This window comes from Leptodactylus fuscus, chromosome 7 (assembly GCF_031893055.1).
Source record: "Leptodactylus fuscus isolate aLepFus1 chromosome 7, aLepFus1.hap2, whole genome shotgun sequence".
NCBI classification, from domain to species: Eukaryota; Metazoa; Chordata; class Amphibia; order Anura; family Leptodactylidae; genus Leptodactylus; species Leptodactylus fuscus.
This window is the reverse complement of record NC_134271.1, coordinates 153,996,736-154,017,802: the sequence shown is the minus strand read 5'-3', so window position 1 is coordinate 154,017,802 and position 21,067 is coordinate 153,996,736. Positions and strand designations below refer to the sequence as shown.

General features: G+C 44.3%; 1 protein-coding gene and 1 long non-coding RNA gene across 2 annotated transcripts in view; both read right to left on the bottom strand.

Annotated features, from left to right (window-relative positions):
* Positions 1 to 21,067, bottom strand: part of LOC142214380 (uncharacterized) — a 572,210-nt gene that overhangs the window by 469,069 nt on the left and 82,074 nt on the right. The window lies entirely within an intron of this gene.
* The window catches only part of LOC142213475 (perilipin-1-like), a 44,585-nt gene that overhangs the window by 22,934 nt on the left and 584 nt on the right, over positions 1 to 21,067 (bottom strand). Inside the window, exons 2-6 of the mRNA XM_075281824.1 lie at positions 20,256 to 20,306; positions 19,867 to 20,011; positions 9,279 to 9,361; positions 8,871 to 9,135; positions 4,247 to 4,431 (exon numbers count right to left, since the gene is read on the bottom strand). Coding sequence (XP_075137925.1) covers positions 4,247 to 4,431; positions 8,871 to 9,135; positions 9,279 to 9,361; positions 19,867 to 20,011; positions 20,256 to 20,306 — 729 coding nt within the window. The remainder of the gene's footprint in view (positions 1 to 4,246; positions 4,432 to 8,870; positions 9,136 to 9,278; positions 9,362 to 19,866; positions 20,012 to 20,255; positions 20,307 to 21,067) is intronic.

The window sequence follows — 21,067 nt, the reverse complement described above, 5'->3', positions numbered from 1 at the left end:
AAAGAAGAGGAGGAAGACGAAGAAGAGGAGGAAGACGAAGAAGAGGAGGAAGACGAAGAAGAGGAGGAAGACGAAGAAGAGGAGGAAGACGGAGAAGAAGAGGAAGACGGAGAAGAAGAGGAGGAAGACGAAGAAGAAGAGGAGGAAGACGAAGAAGAGGAGGAAGACGAAGAAGAGGAGGAAGACGAAGAAGAGGAGGAAGACGAAGAAGAGGAGGAAGACGAAGAAGAGGAGGAAGACGAAGAAGAGGAGGAAGACGAAGAAGAGGAGGAAGACGAAGAAGAAGAGGAAGACGGAGAAGAAGAGGAAGACGGAGAAGAAGAGGAAGACGGAGAAGAAGAGGAAGACGGAGAAGAAGAGGAAGACGGAGAAGAAGAGGAAGACGAAGAAGAAGAGGAGGAAGATGAAGAAGAGGAGGAAGAGGAGCAAGACGAAGAAGAGGAGGAAGACGAAGAAGAGGAGGAAGACGAAGAAGAGGAGGAAGACGAAGAAGAGGAGGAAGACGAAGAAGACGAAGAAGAGGAGGAAGACGAAGAAGAGGAGGAAGACGAAGAAGAGGAGGAAGACGAAGAAGAGGAGGAAGACGAAGAAGAGGAGGAAGACGAAGAAGAGGAGGAAGACGAAGAAGAGGAGGAAGAGGAGCAAGACAAAGAAGAGGAGGAAGACGAAGAAGAGGAGGAAGACGAAGAAGAGGAGGAAGACGAAGAAGAGGAGGAAGACGAAGAAGAGGAGGAAGACGAAGAAGGGGAGGAAGACGAAGAAGAGGAGAAAGACGAAGAAGAGGAGGAAGACAAAGAAGAAGAGGAAGACAAAGAAGAGGAGGAAGACAAAGAAGAGGAGGAAGACAAAGAAGAGGAGGAAGATGAAGAAGAAGAGGAAGATGAAGAAGAGGAGGAAGACAAAGAAGAGGAGGAAGATAAAGAAGAGGAGGAAGATGAAGAAGAGGAGGAAGATGAAGAAGAGGAGGAAGATGAAGAAGAGGAGGAAGATGAAGAAGAGGAGGAAGATGAAGAAGAGGAGGAAGATAAAGTAGAGGAGGCAAAAGAGAAAGAAGAATAAAAGAAGAAACAGGAATAAGGGGAAGAATAAGCAGAGGAGGAGGAAGAAAATGAAGACATAGAAGAGGAAGCAGATGAAGAAGAGGGGGAACGGGAAGAAAAGGATGAAGAAGAAGAAGAGTCAGATGAGGACAAAGATGAGGAAGACAAGAAAAAGAGGCAAAAGAGGAAGAAGAGGCAGAAGAGGAGGAAGAGGACTAATTCATGGAGGGAGAGAAGGAAGCACAAACATAAGAGGTGAAAGAAGAAGTAGAAGTATGTACACAGTACAGGATAAGTAATGTAATGTATGTACACAGTGACTGCACCAGCAGAATAGTGAGCGCAGCTCTGGAGTATAATACAGGATAAGTAATGTAATGTATGTACACAGTGTCTGTACCAGCAGAATAGTGAGCGCAGCTCTGGAGTATAATACAGGATAAGTAATGTAATGTATGTACACAGTGACTGCACCAGCAGAATAGTGAGCGCAGCTCTGGGGTATAATACAGGATAAGTAATGTAATGTATGTACACAGTGTCTGTACCAGCAGAATAGTGAGCGCAGCTCTGGAGTATAATACAGGATAAGTAATGTAATGTATGTATACAGTGTCTGTACCAGCAGAATAGTGAGCGCAGCTCTGGAGTATAATACAGGATAAGTAATGTATGTACACAGTGACTGTACCAGCAGAATAGTGAGCGCAGCTCTGGGGTATAATACAGGATAAGTAATGTAATGTATGTACACAGTGTCTGTACCAGCAGAATAGTGAGCGCAGCTCTGGAGTATAATACAGGATAAGTAATGTAATGTATGTACACAGTGTCTGTACCAGCAGAATAGTGAGCGCAGCTCTGGAGTATAATACAGGATAAGTAATGTATGTACACAGTGACTGTACCAGCAGAATAGTGAGTGCAGCTCTGGAGTATAATACAGGATAAGTAATGTAATGTATGTACACAGTGACTGTACCAGCAGAATAGTGAGCGCAGCTCTGGAGTATAATACAGGATAAGTAATGTAATGCATGTACACAGTGACTGCACAAGCAGAATAGTGAGCGCAGCTCTGGAGTATAATACAGGATAAGTAATGTATGTACACAGTGACTGTACCAGCAGAATAGTGAGCGCAGCTCTGGAGTATAATACAGGATAAGTAATGTAATGTATGTACACAGTGACTGTACCAGCAGAATAGTGAGCGCAGCTCTGGAGTATAATATAGGATAAGTAATGTAATGTATGTACACAGTGACTGTACCAGCAGAATAGTGAGCGCAGCTCTGGAGTATAATACAGGATAAGTAATGTAATGTATGTACACAGTGTCTGTACCAGCAGAATAGTGAGCGCAGCTCTGGAGTATAATACAGGATAAGTAATGTATGTACACAGTGACTGTACCAGCAGAATAGTGAGTGCAGCTCTGGAGTATAATACAGGATAAGTAATGTAATGTATGTACACAGTGACTGTACCAGCAGAATAGTGAGCGCAGCTCTGGAGTATAATACAGGATAAGTAATGTAATGTATGTACACAGTGACTGTACCAGCAGAATAGTGAGCGCAGCTCTGGAGTATAATACAGGATAAGTAATGTAATGCATGTACACAGTGACTGCACCAGCAGAATAGTGAGCGCAGCTCTGGAGTATAATACAGGATAAGTAATGTAATGTATGTACACAGTGACTGTACCAGCAGAATAGTGAGCGCAGCTCTGGAGTATAATACAGGATAAGTAATGTAATGTATGTACACAGTGACTGCACCAGCAGAATAGTGAGCGCAGCTCTGGAGTATAATACAGGATAAGTAATGTAATGTATGTACACAGTGACTGCACCAGCAGAATAGTGAGCGCAGCTCTGGAGTATAATACAGGATAAGTAATGTAATGTATGTACACAGTGACTGCACCAGCAGAATAGTGAGCGCAGCTCTGGAGTATAATACAGGATAAGTAATGTAATGTATGTACACAGTGACTGCACCAGCAGAATAGTGAGCGCAGCTCTGGAGTATAATACAGGATAAGTAATGTAATGTATGTACACAGTGTCTGTACCAGCAGAATAGTGAGCGCAGCTCTGGAGTATAATACAGGATAAGTAATGTAATGTATGTACACAGTGACTGTACCAGCAGAATAGTGAGCGCAGCTCTGGAGTATAATACAGGATAAGTGATGTAAAGCACGTATACAGTGACTTGTGTAGGTATATGAGTTGTATAATATGGACATACCCTGTAAGGACAGTGTATTACTTGGCTCCGTGTACGGTAATATAATCTCATGGATCTAATCTTATGTTGTGAATTACTTGCTATTCCTCTCTGGTGTTCCGGATGGCGTGACTGGAACTGCGGGGCAGCACGTAGTGTACAAAGCGTCTGGCTGAGGCTAATTGTCTGTAAGAAGGGACAGCCTGGGAATGGGGGGGGGGGGCGGTTGTGTACATACACGGGGATCACTGCAGATATAGCAATCACCCCAGGAGCTCCCTGCACGTCCGCAGCACTAGAGACCAGACGCAGAGTATACCAATTACCAGACAATTATAATCACAGACCTCCAGAGACTGCGGAGAGGCCGCCATATCTGCGGAGACATCTAAGAGCGCCCGGGACAGGAGCCTGTATGTGGTACACAGGAAATGTGCAGACTACTGAGAATGGAGGAGGACTGAGAGCAGCGAAGATTAGATACACCAAGCACCCAGGATAGGATTAGATACACAGCTCAGCAGATGACGGTGTATATAGCACTGTACACAACTAGTAATAACCATGAAGCCAGCGCCTCCTAGTGGTGTGTCCTGCCATATAACATACCTCATCATATCCAGCTATCTATAGGGCACAGTCATGTCCTGCCCAGTCCTCTTGGAACTAACAATGTTTTATGTGGACACAGCTAATTCAGCCAATCAGGAGCTCTGACTAGCATCATGTGACACAGCAGGACTCCTAAGATTCCGGCCTCTAATGAGTCCAGGGGGTGGAGCCATGCTGACATGTGACTCCTGGGGGCAGAGATATCACATATATGTATGGTGATGTCACTGCAGAGATCTCCGCACAGTGGTTTATCAGCCATTGTAAAACTACAACTCCCAGCATGCCCTGACTGCCACCAACGAGACCGGCCAAGTGCAGAGACCAAAGGTAAAAAACAGACCCCGCCATTACCTGTGAGGGGATACCGGACACGAGGGTGAGGGCGCCAGGGAGGAACGACCAGACCGGGGCCAGGGAGGAGAGAAGTCTGCTGGAGCCTCGTGTAGATATAGTGCCGAGCAACGCTCCGAAACGGGAGAAGAGTCCGGAGTCAGCGACCTCCACATCATCAGCCTGACTGACACCGACCTCCGGACCTGTATACAGAGGAGAGAGGATATATCACTACCCCCGACACTCCATGTATAACTGCTGACAACCAGCCTGTATATACCATGTGTGAGAGGTTGTCACAGCCCCGCCCCCTGTTACTGACAACCAGCTGTATATATCATGTCTGGGAGGTAGTCACAGCCCCGCCCCCTGTTACTGACAACCAGCCGTATATATCATGTCTGAGAGGTTGTCACAGCCCCGCCCCCTGTTACTGACAGCCAGCTGTATATATCATGTGTGAGAGGTTGTCACAGCCCCGCCCCCTGTTACTGACAACCAGCCTGTATATATCATGTCTGAGAGGTTGTCACAGCCCCGCCCCCTGTTACTGACAACCAGCCTGTATATATCATGTCTGAGAGGTTGTCACCGCCCCGCCCCCTGTTACTGACAACCAGCCTGTATATATCATGTCTGAGAGGTTGTCACAGCCCCGCCCCCTGTTACTGACAACCAGCCTGTATATATCATGTCTGAGAGGTTGTCACAGCCCCGCCCCCTGTTACTGACATCACTGATATAATGACATGTGATCAGACATGAGCCCCGCCCCCTGTTACTGACATCACTGATATAATGACATGTGATCAGACATGAGCCCCGCCCCCTGTTACTGACATCACTGATATAATGACATGTGATCAGACATGAGCCCCGCCCCCTGTTACTGACATCACTGATATAATGACATGTGATCAGACATGAGCCCCGCCCCCTGTTACTGACATCACTGATATAATGACATGTGATCAGACATGAGCCCCGCCCCCTGTTACTGACATCACTGATATAATGACATGTGATCAGACATGAGCTCCGCCCCCTGTTACTGACATCACTGATATAATGACATGTGATCAGACATGAGCCCCGCCCCCTGTTACTGACATCACTGATATAATGACATGTGATCAGACATGAGCTCCGCCCCCTTATATTACAGTATATTACACCATGGAGGGGTCTTACACTATTAGTCAGGAACTAGCCAGCTATTGGGTAACTACAAGCCCCAGCACTGTGACATGCCGCGCCATGCTGAGTAATCTTCACCCTTCCTCATACACTGTCCTCTCACATCTCAGGACTCCTTCACCTCCTCGCAGTCTATGCCTGTCAGTGACTAATATAAGTGCGATCCTTTCCTGCCCCCTGGTGGTCCTGACCAGTAATACACCTCAGAGCAGCGGCTCTTGTTGTTACTCTCTGGTGTCATATATAGGATGAGCCTGACATGGGAGAAGCCATAGACAGCGCCGCAGGTTACATACGTGTCACATGTACTAGGAGTGTGAGACGGTAAAGCAGCTCTATGGAGAGTCTGTCAGTAATGAAGGATTATACACTGGACAAGGGCCACCTATCAGACTGACCGCTTATAGTATCACAGCGGGAGGCTTAGATACAGCAGGATAACTCAAGACGGGATTAGATACTACGGGGGAGATTTATAAACCCGAAAGAGAATCCATCTCTGTTGCCCTGAGCAACCAATCACAAGGCAACTTTCATTTTGTATTTGACAGTTTAATATGAAAGCCGCGCTGTGATTGGTTGCTAGAGGCAAAAGAGAGCACAACTACTGTATACTGCTTTATATAAGTCTGTCCCATCGGTATACAGTAACACACACAGGAGGCTTAGATACACAGCTCAGTATACAGTAACACATACAGGAGGCTTAGATACACAGCTCAGTATACAGTAACACATACAGGAGGCTTAGATACACAGCTCAGTATACAGTAACACACACAGGAGGCTTAGATACACAGCTCAGTATACAGTAACACATACAGGAGGCTTAGATACACAGCTCAGTATACAGTAACACATACAGGAGGCTTAGATACACAGCTCAGTATACAGTAACACATAAAGGAGGCTTAGATACACAGCTCAGTATACAGTAACACATACAGGAGGCTTAGATACACCGCTCAGTATACAGTAACACATACAGGAGGCTTAGATACACAGCTCAGTATACAGTAACACACACACAGGAGGCTTAGATACACAGCTAAGTATACAGTAACACATACAGGAGGCTTAGATACACAGCTCAGTATACAGTAACACATACAGGAGGCTTAGATACACAGCTCAGTATACAGTAACACACACAGGAGGCTTAGATACACAGCTCAGTATACAGTAACACATACAGGAGGCTTAGATACACAGCTCAATATACAGTAACACATACAGGAGGCTTAGATACACAGCTCAGTATACAGTAACACACACAGGAGGCTTAGATACACAGCTCAGTATACAGTAACACATACAGGAGGCTTAGATACACAGCTCAGTATACAGTAACACGTACAGGAGGCTTAGATACACCGCTCAGTATACAGTAACACGTACAGGAGGCTTAGATACACAGCTCAGTATACAGTAACACACACAGGAGGCTTAGATACACAGCTCAGTATACAGTAACACATACAGGAGGCTTAGATACACAGCTCAGTATACAGTAACACATACAGGAGGCTTAGATACACAGCTCAGTATACAGTAACACATACAGGAGGCTTAGATACACAGCTCAGTATACAGTAACACATACAGGAGGCTTAGATACACAGCTCAGTATACAGTAACACGTACAGGAGGCTTAGATACACAGCTCAGTATACAGTAACACATACAGGAGGCTTAGATACACAGCTCAGTATACAGTAACACATACAGGAGGCTTAGATACACAGCTCAGTATACAGTAACACATACAGGAGGCTTAGATACACAGCTCAGTATACAGTAACACGTACAGGAGGCTTAGATACACAGCTCAGTATACAGTAACACATACAGGAGGCTTAGATACACAGCTCAGTATACAGTATCACATACAGGAGGCTTAGATACACAGCTCAGTATACAGTAACACGTACAGGAGGCTTAGATACACCGCTCAGTATACAGTAACACATACAGGAGGCTTAGATACACCGCTCAGTATACAGTATCACATACAGGAGGCTTAGATACACAGCTCAGTATACAGTAACACATACAGGAGGCTTAGATACACAGCTCAGTATACAGTAACACATACAGGAGGCTTAGATACACAGCTCAGTATACAGTAACACATACAGGAGGCTTAGATACACAGCTCAGTATACAGTAACACATACAGGAGGCTTAGATACACAGCTCAGTATACAGTAACACATACAGGAGGCTTAGATACACAGCTCAGTATACAGTAACACACACACAGGAGGCTTAGATACACAGCTAAGTATACAGTAACACACACACAGGAGGCTTAGATACACAGCTAAGTATACAGTAACACATACAGGAGGCTTAGATACACAGCTCAGTATACAGTATCACACAGGAGAGGATTAGATACACAGCTCAGTATACAGTATCACACAGGAGAGGATTAGATACACAGCTCAGTATACAGTATCACACAGGAGAGGATTAGATACACAGCTCAGTATACAGTATCACACAGGATAGGATTAGATACACAGCTCAGTATACAGTATCACACAGGATAGGATTAGATACACGGCTCAGTATACAGTATCACACAGGATAGGATTAGATACACGGCTCAGTATACAGTATCACACGGGATAGGATTAGATACACAGCTCAGTATACAGTATCACACGGGATAGGATTAGATACACAGCTCAGTATACAGTATCACACAGGATAGGATTAGATACACAGCTCAGTATACAGTGTCACACAGGATAGGATTAGATACACAGCTCAGTATACAGTGTCACACAGGATAGGATTAGATACACAGCTCAGTATACAGTATCACACAGGATAGGATTAGATACACAGCTCAGTATACAGTATCACACAGGATGGGATTAGATACACAGCTCAGTATACAGTATCACACAGGATGGGATTAGATACACAGCTCAGTATACAGTATCACACAGGATAGGATTAGATACACAGCTCAGTATACAGTATCACACGGGATAGGATTAGATACACAGCTCAGTATACAGTATCACACAGGATAGGATTAGATACACAGCTCAGTATACAGTGTCACACAGGATAGGATTAGATACACAGCTCAGTATACAGTGTCACACAGGATAGGATTAGATACACAGCTCAGTATACAGTATCACACAGGATAGGATTAGATACACAGCTCAGTATACAGTATCACACAGGATAGGATTAGATACACAGCTCAGTATACAGTATCACACAGGATGGGATTAGATACACAGCTCAGTATACAGTATCACACAGGATGGGATTAGATACACAGCTCAGTATACAGTATCACACAGGATAGGATTAGATACACAGCTCAGTATACAGTATCACAAAGGATAGGATTAGATACACAGCTCAGTATACAGTATCACACAGGATATAACATGACATACAGGACATTGGATCTCACCTGTTGCCTCGCCTTCCTCCTGATGCTCCTCAGGTAAGTAGACATTGACCAGGTCCACTGCCCGGTTTAGGACTAGTTCAACTCCCAGTCTCACCAGTTCCCGGGCCCCCAGGCTTCCCAGTGAGAGGACACCTAAAGATGCAGCTTCATAGACATCAGTGAGCATAGTCTGTGTCCTGTCCAGTATGTCCTGTGCCCGGCCCATGGCCCGGACCCTCGCCTCACTCACACCGCTCACTACCTGACTGTAGACATCTGATACTACCTACAAGAAATCACAAGATTACTCCACATTAATAGTACAGGACAGTGAGTAATACCATCACAGGGGGCGCTAATGAGATACATCTAGGGACCAGAATCAAATACAAATACATAGAAAAGGTACAAGATACTCTTGAGACTGACCTCATCCACTGGCTGGTCAAGAACAGGGAGACGATCCTCCAACTCACCGACTACACGCAGGGCAGCGGCATTTACCACCGCCACTAATACCGGAGAAAAATCACATCATGAGAATCTACACAATCATATGTCCTGGTGATCTATGTGTAGTACTGATCCCTATCCTCTAGGTGACCTCTCACCAGTGATGTATATACAGTGATATCACTGCTCTATGTCCTGGTGATCTGGTGTGTAGTACTGATCACTATACTCTAGGTGACCTCTCACCAGTGATGTATATACAGTGATATCACTGCTCTATGTCCTGGTGATCTATGTGTAGTACTGATCGCTATCCTCTAGGTGACCTCTCACCAGTGATGTATATACAGTGATATCACTGCTCTATGTCCTGGTGATTTATGTGTAGTACTGATCACTATACTCTAGGTGACCTCTCACCAGTGATGTATATACAGTGATATCACTGCTGTATGTCCTGGTGATCTGGTGTGTAGTACTGATCACTATACTCTAGGTGACCTCTCACCAGTGATGTATATACAGTGATATCACTGTTCTATGTCCTGGTGATCTATGTGTAGTACTGATCCCTATCCTCTAGGTGACCTCTCACCAGTGATGTATATACAGTGATATCACTGCTCTATGTCCTGGTGATCTGGTGTGCAGTGCTGATCACTATACTCTAGGTGACCTCTCAGCAGTGATGTATATACAGTGATATCACTGCTCTATGTCCTGGTGATCTGGTGTGTAGTACTGATCACTATACTCTAGGTGACCTCTCAGCAGTGATGTATATACAGTGATATCACTGCTCTATGTCCTGGTGATCTGGTGTGTAGTACTGATCACTATACTCTAGGTGACCTCTCACCAGTGATGTATATACAGAGATATCACTGCTCTATGTCCTGGTGATCTGGTGTGTAGTACTGATCACTATACTCTAGGTGACCTCTCAGCAGTGATGTATATACAGTGATATCACTGATCTATGTCCTGGTGATCTATGTGTAGTACTGATCCCTATCCTCTAGGTGACCTCTCACCAGTGATGTATATACAGTGATATCACTTCTCTATATCCTGATGATCTGGTGTGTAGTACTGATCACTATACTCTAGGTGACCTCTCACCAGTGATGTATATACAGTGATATCACTGCTCTATGTCCTGGTGATCTGGTGTGCAGTGCTGATCACTATACTCTAGGTGACCTCTCACCAGTGATGTATATACAGAGATAGCACTGCTCTATGTCCTGGTGATCTGGTGTGTAGTACTGATCACTATACTCTAGGTGACCTCTCACCAGTGATGTATATACAGTTATATCACTGCTCTATATCCTGATGATCTATGTGTAGTACTGATCACTATACTCTAGGTGACCTCTCACCAGTGATTTATATACAGTGATATCACTGCTGTATGTCCTGGTGATCTGTGTGTAGTACTGATCCCTATCCTCTAGGTGAACTCTCACCAGTGATGTATATACAGTGATATCACTGCTCTATGTCCTGGTGATCTATGTGTAGTACTGATCACTATACTCTAGGTGACCTCTCACCAGTGATGTATATACAGTGATATCACTGCTCTACGTCCTGGTGATCTATGTGTAGTACTGATCGCTATCCTCTAGGTGACCTCTCACCAGTGATGTATATACAGTGATATCACTGCTCTATGTCCTGGTGATTTATGTGTAGTACTGATCACTATACTCTAGGTGACCTCTCACCAGTGATGTATATACAGTGATATCACTGCTCTATGTCCTGGTGATCTATGTGTAGTACTGATCCCTATCCTCTAGGTGACCTCTCACCAGTGATGTATATACAGTGATATCACTGCTCTCTATGTCCTCGTGATCCGGTGTGTAGTACTGATCACTATACTGTAGGTGACCTCTCACCAGTGATGTATATACAGTTATATCACTGCTCTATATCCTGATGATCTGGTGTGTAGTACTGATCACTATACTGTAGGTGACCTCTCATCAGTGATGTATATACAGTGATATCACTGCTCTATACCCTGATGATCTGGTGTGTAGTACTGATCACTATACTATAGGTGACCTCTCACCAGTGATGTATATACAGAGATAGCACTGCTCTATGTCCTGGTGATCTGGTGTGTAGTACTGATCACTATACTCTAGGTGACCTCTCACCAGTGATGTATATACAGTGATATAATTGCTCTATACCCTGATGATCTGGTGTGTAGTACTGATCACTATACTCTAGGTGACTTCTCACCAGTGATGTATATACAGTGATATCACTGCTCTATGTCCTGGTGATCTATGTGTAGTACTGATCCCTATCCTCTAGGTGACCTCTCACCAGTGATGTATATACAGTGATATCACTGCTCTATGTTCTGGTGATCTGGTGTGTAGTACTGATCACTATCCTCTAGGTGACCTCTCACCAGTGATGTATATACAGTGATATCACTGCTCCATATCCTGGTGATCTGTGTGTAGTACTGATCCTTATTCTCTAGGTGACCTCTCACCAGTGATGTATATACAGTTATATCACTGCTCTATATCCTGATGATCTGGTGTGTAGTACTGATCACTATCCTCTAGGTGACCTCTCACCAGTGATGTATATACAGTGATATCACTGCTCTATATCCTAGTGATCTGTGTGTAGTACTGATCCTTATTCTCTAGGTGACCTCTCACCAGTGATGTATATACAGTGATATCGCTGCTCTATGTCCTGGTGATCTGTGTGTAGTACTGATCACTATACTCTAGGTGACCTCTCACCAGTGATGTATATACAGTGATATCACTGCTAACTATATTCTGGTGATCTGTGTGTAGTACTGATCACTATACTCTAGGTAACCTCTCACCAGTGATGTATATACAGTTATATCACTGCTCTATATCCTGATGATCTGGTGTGTAGTACTGATCACTATACTCTAGGTGACCTCTCACCAGTGATGTATATACAGTGATATCACTGCTCTATGTCCTGGTGATCTGTGTGTAGTACTGATCACTATACTCTAGGTGACCTCTCACCAGTGATGTATATACAGTGATATTACTGCTCTATATCCTGGTGATCTGTGTGTAGTACTGATCACTATTCTCTAGGTGACCTCTCACTAGTGATGTATATACAGTGATATCACTGCTCTATGTCCTGGTGATCTGTGTGTAGTACTGATCACTATACTCTAGTTGACCTCTCACCAGTGATGTATATACAGTGATATCGCTGCTCTATATCCTGATGATCTATGTGTAGTACTGATCACTATACTCTAGGTGACCTCTCACCAGTGATGCATATACAGTGATATCACTGCTCTATGTCCTGGTGATCTGTGTGTAGTACTGATCACTATTCTCTAGGTGACCTCTCACCAGTGATGTATGTACAGTGATATCACTGCTCTATGTCTTGGTGATCTGGTGTGTAGTACTGATCACTATACTCTAGGTGACCTCTCACCAGTGATATATATACAGTGATATCACTGCTCTATACCCTGATGATCTGGTGTGTAGTACTGATCACTATACTCTAGGTGACCTCTCACCAGTGATGTATGTACAGTGATATCACTGCTCTATGTCCTGGTGATCTGTGTGTAGTACTGATCACTATTCTCTAGGTGACCTCTCACCAGTGATGTATATACAGTGATATCACTGCTCTATGTCCTGGTGATCTGTGTGTAGTACTGATCACTATACTCTAGGTGACCTCTCACCAGTGATGTATATACAGTGATATCACTGCTCTATGTCCTGGTGATCTGTGTGTAGTACTGATCCCTATACTCTAGGTGACCTCTCACCAGTGATGTATATACAGTGATATCACTGCTCTATGTCCTGGTGATCTGTGTGTAGTACTGCTCACTATACTGTAGGTGACCTCTCACCAGTGATGTACATACAGTGATATCACTACGTCCTGATGATCTATGTGTAGTACTGATCACTATACTCTAGGTGACCTCTCACCAGTGATGTATATACAGTGATATCACTGCTCTATGTCCTGGTGATCTGTGTGTAGTACTGATCCCTATCCTCTAGGTGACCTCTCACCAGTGATGTATATACAGTGATATCACTGCTCTATGTCCTGGTGATCTGCTGTGTAGTACTGATCACTATACTCTAGGTGACCTCTCACCAGTGATGTATATACAGTGATATCACTGCTCTATGTCCTGGTGATCTATGTGTAGTACTGATCGCTATCCTCTAGGTGACCTCTCACCAGTGATGTATATACAGTGATATCACTGCTCTATGTCCTGGTGATTTATGTGTAGTACTGATCACTATACTCTAGGTGACCTCTCACCAGTGATTTATATACAGTGATATCACTGCTGTATGTCCTGGTGATCTGGTGTGTAGTACTGATCACTATACTCTAGGTGACCTCTCACCAGTGATGTATATACAGTGATATCACTGCTCTATGTCCTGGTGATCTGGTGTGTAGTACTGATCACTATACTCTAGGTGACCTCTCAGCAGCGATGTATATACAGTGATATCACTGCTCTATGTCCTGGTGATCTGGTGTGTAGTACTGATCACTATACTCTAGGTGACCTCTCACCAGTGATGTATATACAGTGATATCACTGCTCTATGTCCTGGTGATCTGGTGTGTAGTACTGATCACTGTACTCTAGGTGACCTCTCAACAGTGATGTATATACAGTGATATCACTGCTCTATGTCCTGGTGATCTATGTGTAGTACTGATCCCTATCCTCTAGGTGACCTCTCACCAGTGATGTATATACAGTGATATCACTTCTCTATATCCTGATGATCTGGTGTGTAGTACTGATCACTATACTCTAGGTGACCTCTCACCAGTGATGTATATACAGTGATATCACTGCTCTATGTCCTGGTGATCTGGTGTGCAGTGCTGATCACTATACTCTAGGTGACCTCTCACCAGTGATGTATATACAGAGATAGCACTGCTCTATGTCCTGGTGATCTGGTGTGTAGTACTGATCACTATACTCTAGGTGACCTCTCACCAGTGATGTATATACAGTTATATCACTGCTCCATATCCTGATGATCTATGTGTAGTACTGATCACTATACTCTAGGTGACCTCTCACCAGTGATTTATATACAGTGATATCACTGCTGTATGTCCTGGTGATCTGTGTGTAGTACTGATCCCTATCCTCTAGGTGACCTCTCACCAGTGATGTATATACAGTGATATCACTGCTCTATGTCCTGGTGATCTATGTGTAGTACTGATCACTATACTCTAGGTGACCTCTCACCAGTGATGTATATACAGTGATATCACTGCTCTACGTCCTGGTGATCTATGTGTAGTACTGATCGCTATCCTCTAGGTGACCTCTCACCAGTGATGTATATACAGTGATATCACTGCTCTATGTCCTGGTGATTTATGTGTAGTACTGATCACTATACTCTAGGTGACCTCTCACCAGTGATGTATATACAGTGATATCACTGCTCTATGTCCTGGTGATCTATGTGTAGTACTGATCCCTATCCTCTAGGTGACCTCTCACCAGTGATGTATATACAGTGATATCACTGCTCTCTATGTCCTCGTGATCCGGTGTGTAGTACTGATCACTATACTGTAGGTGACCTCTCACCAGTGATGTATATACAGTTATATCACTGCTCTATATCCTGATGATCTGGTGTGTAGTACTGATCACTATACTGTAGGTGACCTCTCACCAGTGATGTATGTACAGTGATATCACTGCTCTATGTCCTGGTGATCTGGTGTGTAGTACTGATCACTATACTCTAGGTGATCTCTCACCAGTGATATATATACAGTGATATCACTGCTCTATACCCTGATGATCTGGTGTGTAGTACTGATCACTATACTATAGGTGACCTCTCACCAGTGATGTATATACAGAGATAGCACTGCTCTATGTCCTGGTGATCTGGTGTGTAGTACTGATCACTATACTCTAGGTGACCTCTCACCAGTGATGTATATACAGTGATATAATTGCTCTATACCCTGATGATCTGGTGTGTAGTACTGATCACTATACTCTAGGTGACTTCTCACCAGTGATGTATATACAGTGATATCACTGCTCTATGTCCTGGTGATCTATGTGTAGTACTGATCCCTATCCTCTAGGTGACCTCTCACCAGTGATGTATATACAGTGATATCACTGCTCTATGTTCTGGTGATCTGGTGTGTAGTACTGATCACTATCCTCTAGGTGACCTCTCACCAGTGATGTATATACAGTGATATCACTGCTCTATATCCTGGTGATCTGTGTGTAGTACTGATCCTTATTCTCTAGGTGACCTCTCACCAGTGATGTATATACAGTTATATCACTGCTCTATATCCTGATGATCTGGTGTGTAGTACTGATCACTATCCTCTAGGTGACCTCTCACCAGTGATGTATATACAGTGATATCACTGCTCTATATCCTAGTGATCTGTGTGTAGTACTGATCCTTATTCTCTAGGTGACCTCTCACCAGTGATGTATATACAGTGATATCGCTGCTCTATGTCCTGGTGATCTGTGTGTAGTACTGATCACTATACTCTAGGTGACCTCTCACCAGTGATGTATATACAGTGATATCACTGCTAACTATATTCTGGTGATCTGTGTGTAGTACTGATCACTATACTCTAGGTAACCTCTCACCAGTGATGTATATACAGTTATATCACTGCTCTATATCCTGATGATCTGGTGTGTAGTACTGATCACTATACTCTAGATGACCTCTCACCAGTGATGTATATACAGTGATATCACTGCTCTATGTCCTGGTGATCTGTGTGTAGTACTGATCACTATACTCTAGGTGACCTCTCACCAGTGATGTATATACAGTGATATCACTGCTCTATATCCTGGTGATCTGTGTGTAGTACTGATCACTATTCTCTAGGTGACCTCTCACTAGTGATGTATATACAGTGATATCACTGCTCTATGTCCTGGTGATCTGTGTGTAGTACTGATCACTATACTCTAGTTGACCTCTCACCAGTGATGTATATACAGTGATATCGCTGCTCTATATCCTGATGATCTATGTGTAGTACTGATCACTATACTCTAGGTGACCTCTCGCCAGTGATGTATATACAGTGATATCACTGCTCTATGTCCTGGTGATCTGTGTGTAGTACTGATCACTATTCTCTAGGTGACCTCTCACCAGTGATGTATGTACAGTGATATCACTGCTCTATGTCCTGGTGATCTGGTGTGTAGTACTGATCACTATACTCTAGGTGACCTCTCACTAGTGATATATATACAGTGATATCACTGCTCTATACCCTGATGATCTAGTGTGTAGTACTGATCACTATACTCTAGGTGACCTCTCACCAGTGATGTATGTACAGTGATATCACTGCTCTATGTCCTGGTGATCTGTGTGTAGTACTGATCACTATTCTCTAGGTGACCTCTCACCAGTGATGTATATACAGTGATATCACTGCTCTATGTCCTGGTGATCTGTGTGTAGTACTGATCACTATACTCTAGGTGACCTCTCACCAGTGATGTATATACAGTGATATCACTGCTCTATGTCCTGGTGATCTGTGTGTAGTACTGATCACTATACTCTAGGTGACCTCTCACCAGTGATGTGTATACAGTGATATCACTGCTCTATGTCCTGGTGATCTGTGTGTAGTACTGCTCACTATACTGTAGGTGACCTCTCACCAGTGATGTACATACAGTGATATCACTACGTCCTGATGATCTATGTGTAGTACTGATCACTATACTCTAGGTGACCTCTCACCAGTGATGTATATACAGTGATATCACTGCTCTATGTCCTGGTGATCTGTGTGTAGTACTGATCACTATTCTCTAGGTGACCTCTCACCAGTGATGTATATACAGTGATATCACTGCTCTATGTCCTGGTGATCTATGTGTAGTACTGATCACTATACTCTAGGTGACCTCTCACCAGTGATGTATATACAGTGATATCACTGCTCTATGTCCTGGTGATTTATGTGTAGTACTGATCACTATACTGTAGGTGACCTCTCAGCAGTGATGTATATACAGTGATATCACTGCTCTATGTCCTGGTGATCTGGTGTGTAGTACTGATCACTATACACTAGGTGACCTCTCACCAGTGATGTATATACAGTGATATCACTGCTCTATGTCCTTGTGATCTGTGTGTAGTACTGATCACTATTCTCTAGGTGACTTCTCACCAGTGATGTATATACAGTGATATCACTGCTCTATGTCCTGGTGATCTGTGTGTAGTACTGATCACTATACTCTAGGTGACCTCTCACCAGTGATGTATATACAGTGATATCACTGCTCTATGTCCTGGTGATTTATGTGTAGTACTGATCACTATACTGTAGGTGACCTCTCAGCAGTGATGTATATACAGTGATATCACTGCTCTATGTCCTGGTGATCTGGTGTGTAGTACTGATCACTATACTCTAGGTGACCTCTCACCAGTGATGTATATACAGTTATATCACTGCTCTATATCCTGATGATCTGGTGTGTAGTACTGATCACTATACACTAGGTGACCTCTCACCAGTGATGTATATACAGTGATATCACTGCTCTATGTCCTGGTGATCTGTGTGTAGTACTGATCACTATTCTCTAGGTGACCTCTCACCAGTGATGTATATACAGTGATATCACTTCTCTATGTCCTGGTGATCTGTGTGTAGTACTGATCACTATACTCTAGGTGACCTCTCACCAGTGATGTATATACAGTTATATCACTGCTCTATGTCCTGGTGATCTGTGTGTAGTACTGATCACTATTCTCTAGGTGACTTCTCACCAGTGATGTATATACAGTGATATCACTGCTCTATGTCCTGGTGATCTGTGTGTAGTACTGATCACTATACTCTAGGTGACCTCTCACCAGTGATGTATATACAGTGATATCACTGCTCTATGTCCTGGTGATCTGTGTGTAGTACTGATCACTATTCTCTAGGTGACCTCTCACCAGTGATGTATATACAGTGATATCACTGCTCTATGTCCTGGTGATCTATGTGTAGTACTGATCACTATACTCTAGGTGACCTCTCACCAGTGATGTATATACAGTGATATCACTGCTCTATATCCTGGTTATCCGGTGTGTAGTACTGATCACTATACTCTAGGTGACCTCTCACCAGTGATGTATATACAGTGATATCACTGCTCTATATCCTGGTGATCTGTGTGTAGTACTGATCACTATTCTCTAGGTGACCTCTCACCAGTGATGTATATACAGTGATATCACTGCTCTATGTCCTGGTGATTTGGTGTGTAGTACTGATCACTATTCTCTAGGTGACCTCTCACCAGTGATGTATATACAGTGATATCACTGCTCTATGTCCTGGTGATCTATGTGTAGTACTGATCACTATACTCTAGGTGACCTCTCACCAGTGATGTATGTACAGTGATATCACTGCTCTATGTCCTGGTGATCTGGTGTGTAGTACTGATCACTATACTCTAGGTGACCTCTCACCAGTGATGTATATACAGTGATATCACTGCTCTATATCCTGGTGATCTGTGTGTAGTACTGATCACTATTCTCTAGGTGACCTCTCACCAGTGATGTATATACAGTGATATCACTGCTCTATGTCCTGGTGATTTGGTGTGTAGTACTGATCACTATACTCTAGGTGACCTCTCACCAGTGATGTATATACAGTGATATCACTACGTCCTGGTGATCTGGTGTGTATTACTGATCACTATAGGTGCATTCCTTATGAGCAGGAGTTGAAGGGTTAAATGGTAGTCTGCCAGTCTGTGTTGGGCACCACTTGGCAGCGGTGTAGTAATAGGCGTTATTAGTGAGGTGCGGTCTCCTGAGGGATGGCGGTAATTATTTCTGGCTTGTGATAATTTCGCGCTCTCTGTGCTCGCTCCCCCTGCCGTGTCCGGATAGAAAGCGATTTGGCTCTCAGCAGTACGCTGATTCTGCGCTCACATGGCAGTGCCAGAATTTTCCCTGGCATAACTGTCATGTGCCTGAGCACAGCCGGCCCCTGGCATCGGACTGGAGACAGTCAGTATGGGTCATGCCGCGGCCCCACATTCTGCTTTGACTGCCTATTTATAAAGGCCACCAGATTGACTAACATGAGGCCCCCTGATATCGCCGTCACGGACCGTGCCACGTGCCGCTGACCCGAGGGGCCTGGCATCCTGACTCCTCCTGCCGGGATGTTTTACTGGATTCCTGCTCACTTATAAAATGGGGTCAGAGATTTGGCCGCAGTCCGAGCACAGACCTGAATCTATAGCCCCCCGGGTTATATGTAATGCCCCGCCGGTATGGCTCAGCCATAATGTGCCAGCTGCCCTATTATTTAACCCCCAAACCACCAATAATGACTATATGCACCTTACTACAGGAGAGAGCGGAGCGGCCGGGGATCGGGTAATGTCCACACACATCATAAATAATACCGCCAGACTTACCCTGAGGTTCTACAAGCTTCAGGAGCGGAGACCCCACAAGGGCAGCCGCTCCACTCACCACCTGCACCCCTCTCTCCGAAATATCACAGAAGTACCCCACCAGCGGGTGCAGAGACTTCACATCATGGTAGGCAAAGCTGAGGAGCTGAGAGGCCGAATGGATGAGGGGCAGGTGGGCAACACGGGACAGTGCACTGCCCTGTATAATAATAGATAGGTATCAGAGATAGATAGATAGATAGGAGATAGATAGATAGATAGATAGATAGATAGATAGATAGATAGATAGATAGGAGATAGATAGATAGATAGATAGATAGATAGATAGATAGGAGATAGATAGATAGATAGATAGATAGATAGATAGATAGATAGATAGATAGACTTACAGTCGGGGTGTCCTCTCTCAGTGACATTTCTTCAGATATAATATATAGCTCCTGCAAAAATAAATATACATCACTCAACCACAACATAAAAACCATGTGGTGACAATGGCGCCTCTTAGTGGTAGGGCACATTTGGCATCCAATGAACCAGGCATGTCAAACTCAGGGTATCCCGAGGACCACATGAGTAACAAGAGGTTGTTGCGAGGGCCGCACACAGCAGCTAATGGCTAGGGCCTAGGGGACTGATCACTAATACCATGCATCGCAAAAATCCGGCATTTCTATTGCAGGCTACATAGAGTAGCCTACAATAGAAAGTATAGAATGACAGGCTGGAGCCTCACAAGGCTCCCGGCTGCCATAAAAATGCACGCAGGCCCTGAATCTTGCTCCGGGTGCCTGCGATTGCCGGTAAAATGGCACCTCAGTTAAAGCTGGCAGACACCATTATTGTGTTGGAGTGCTGGGGAAGAGTTGGAGTGCTGGGGGGGGGGGGGGAGTGCTGGGGGGGAGTGCTGGGGGGAGGGGGAGTGCTGGGGGGAGGGGGGGTGCTGGGGAAGGGGGGCTGGGGGAGGGGGGCTTCTGGATGTCTGGCCCTTCCTTAGGCCTGAGGACTGTTTTTTCCCACCCACTTGTAATTCTTGCACTTGGGGGTTAATAGGAGCACTACAGACTGTAATGCTCCAATTAACCTGCAAGTGAAAGAATTACAAGATGGGTGGGGAAAAAAAACTGTCCTCAAGCCCAAGGAAGGGCCAGACAGACATCAAAAAGCCCCCCTCCCCCCAGCACCCCAACCCTTCCCCAGC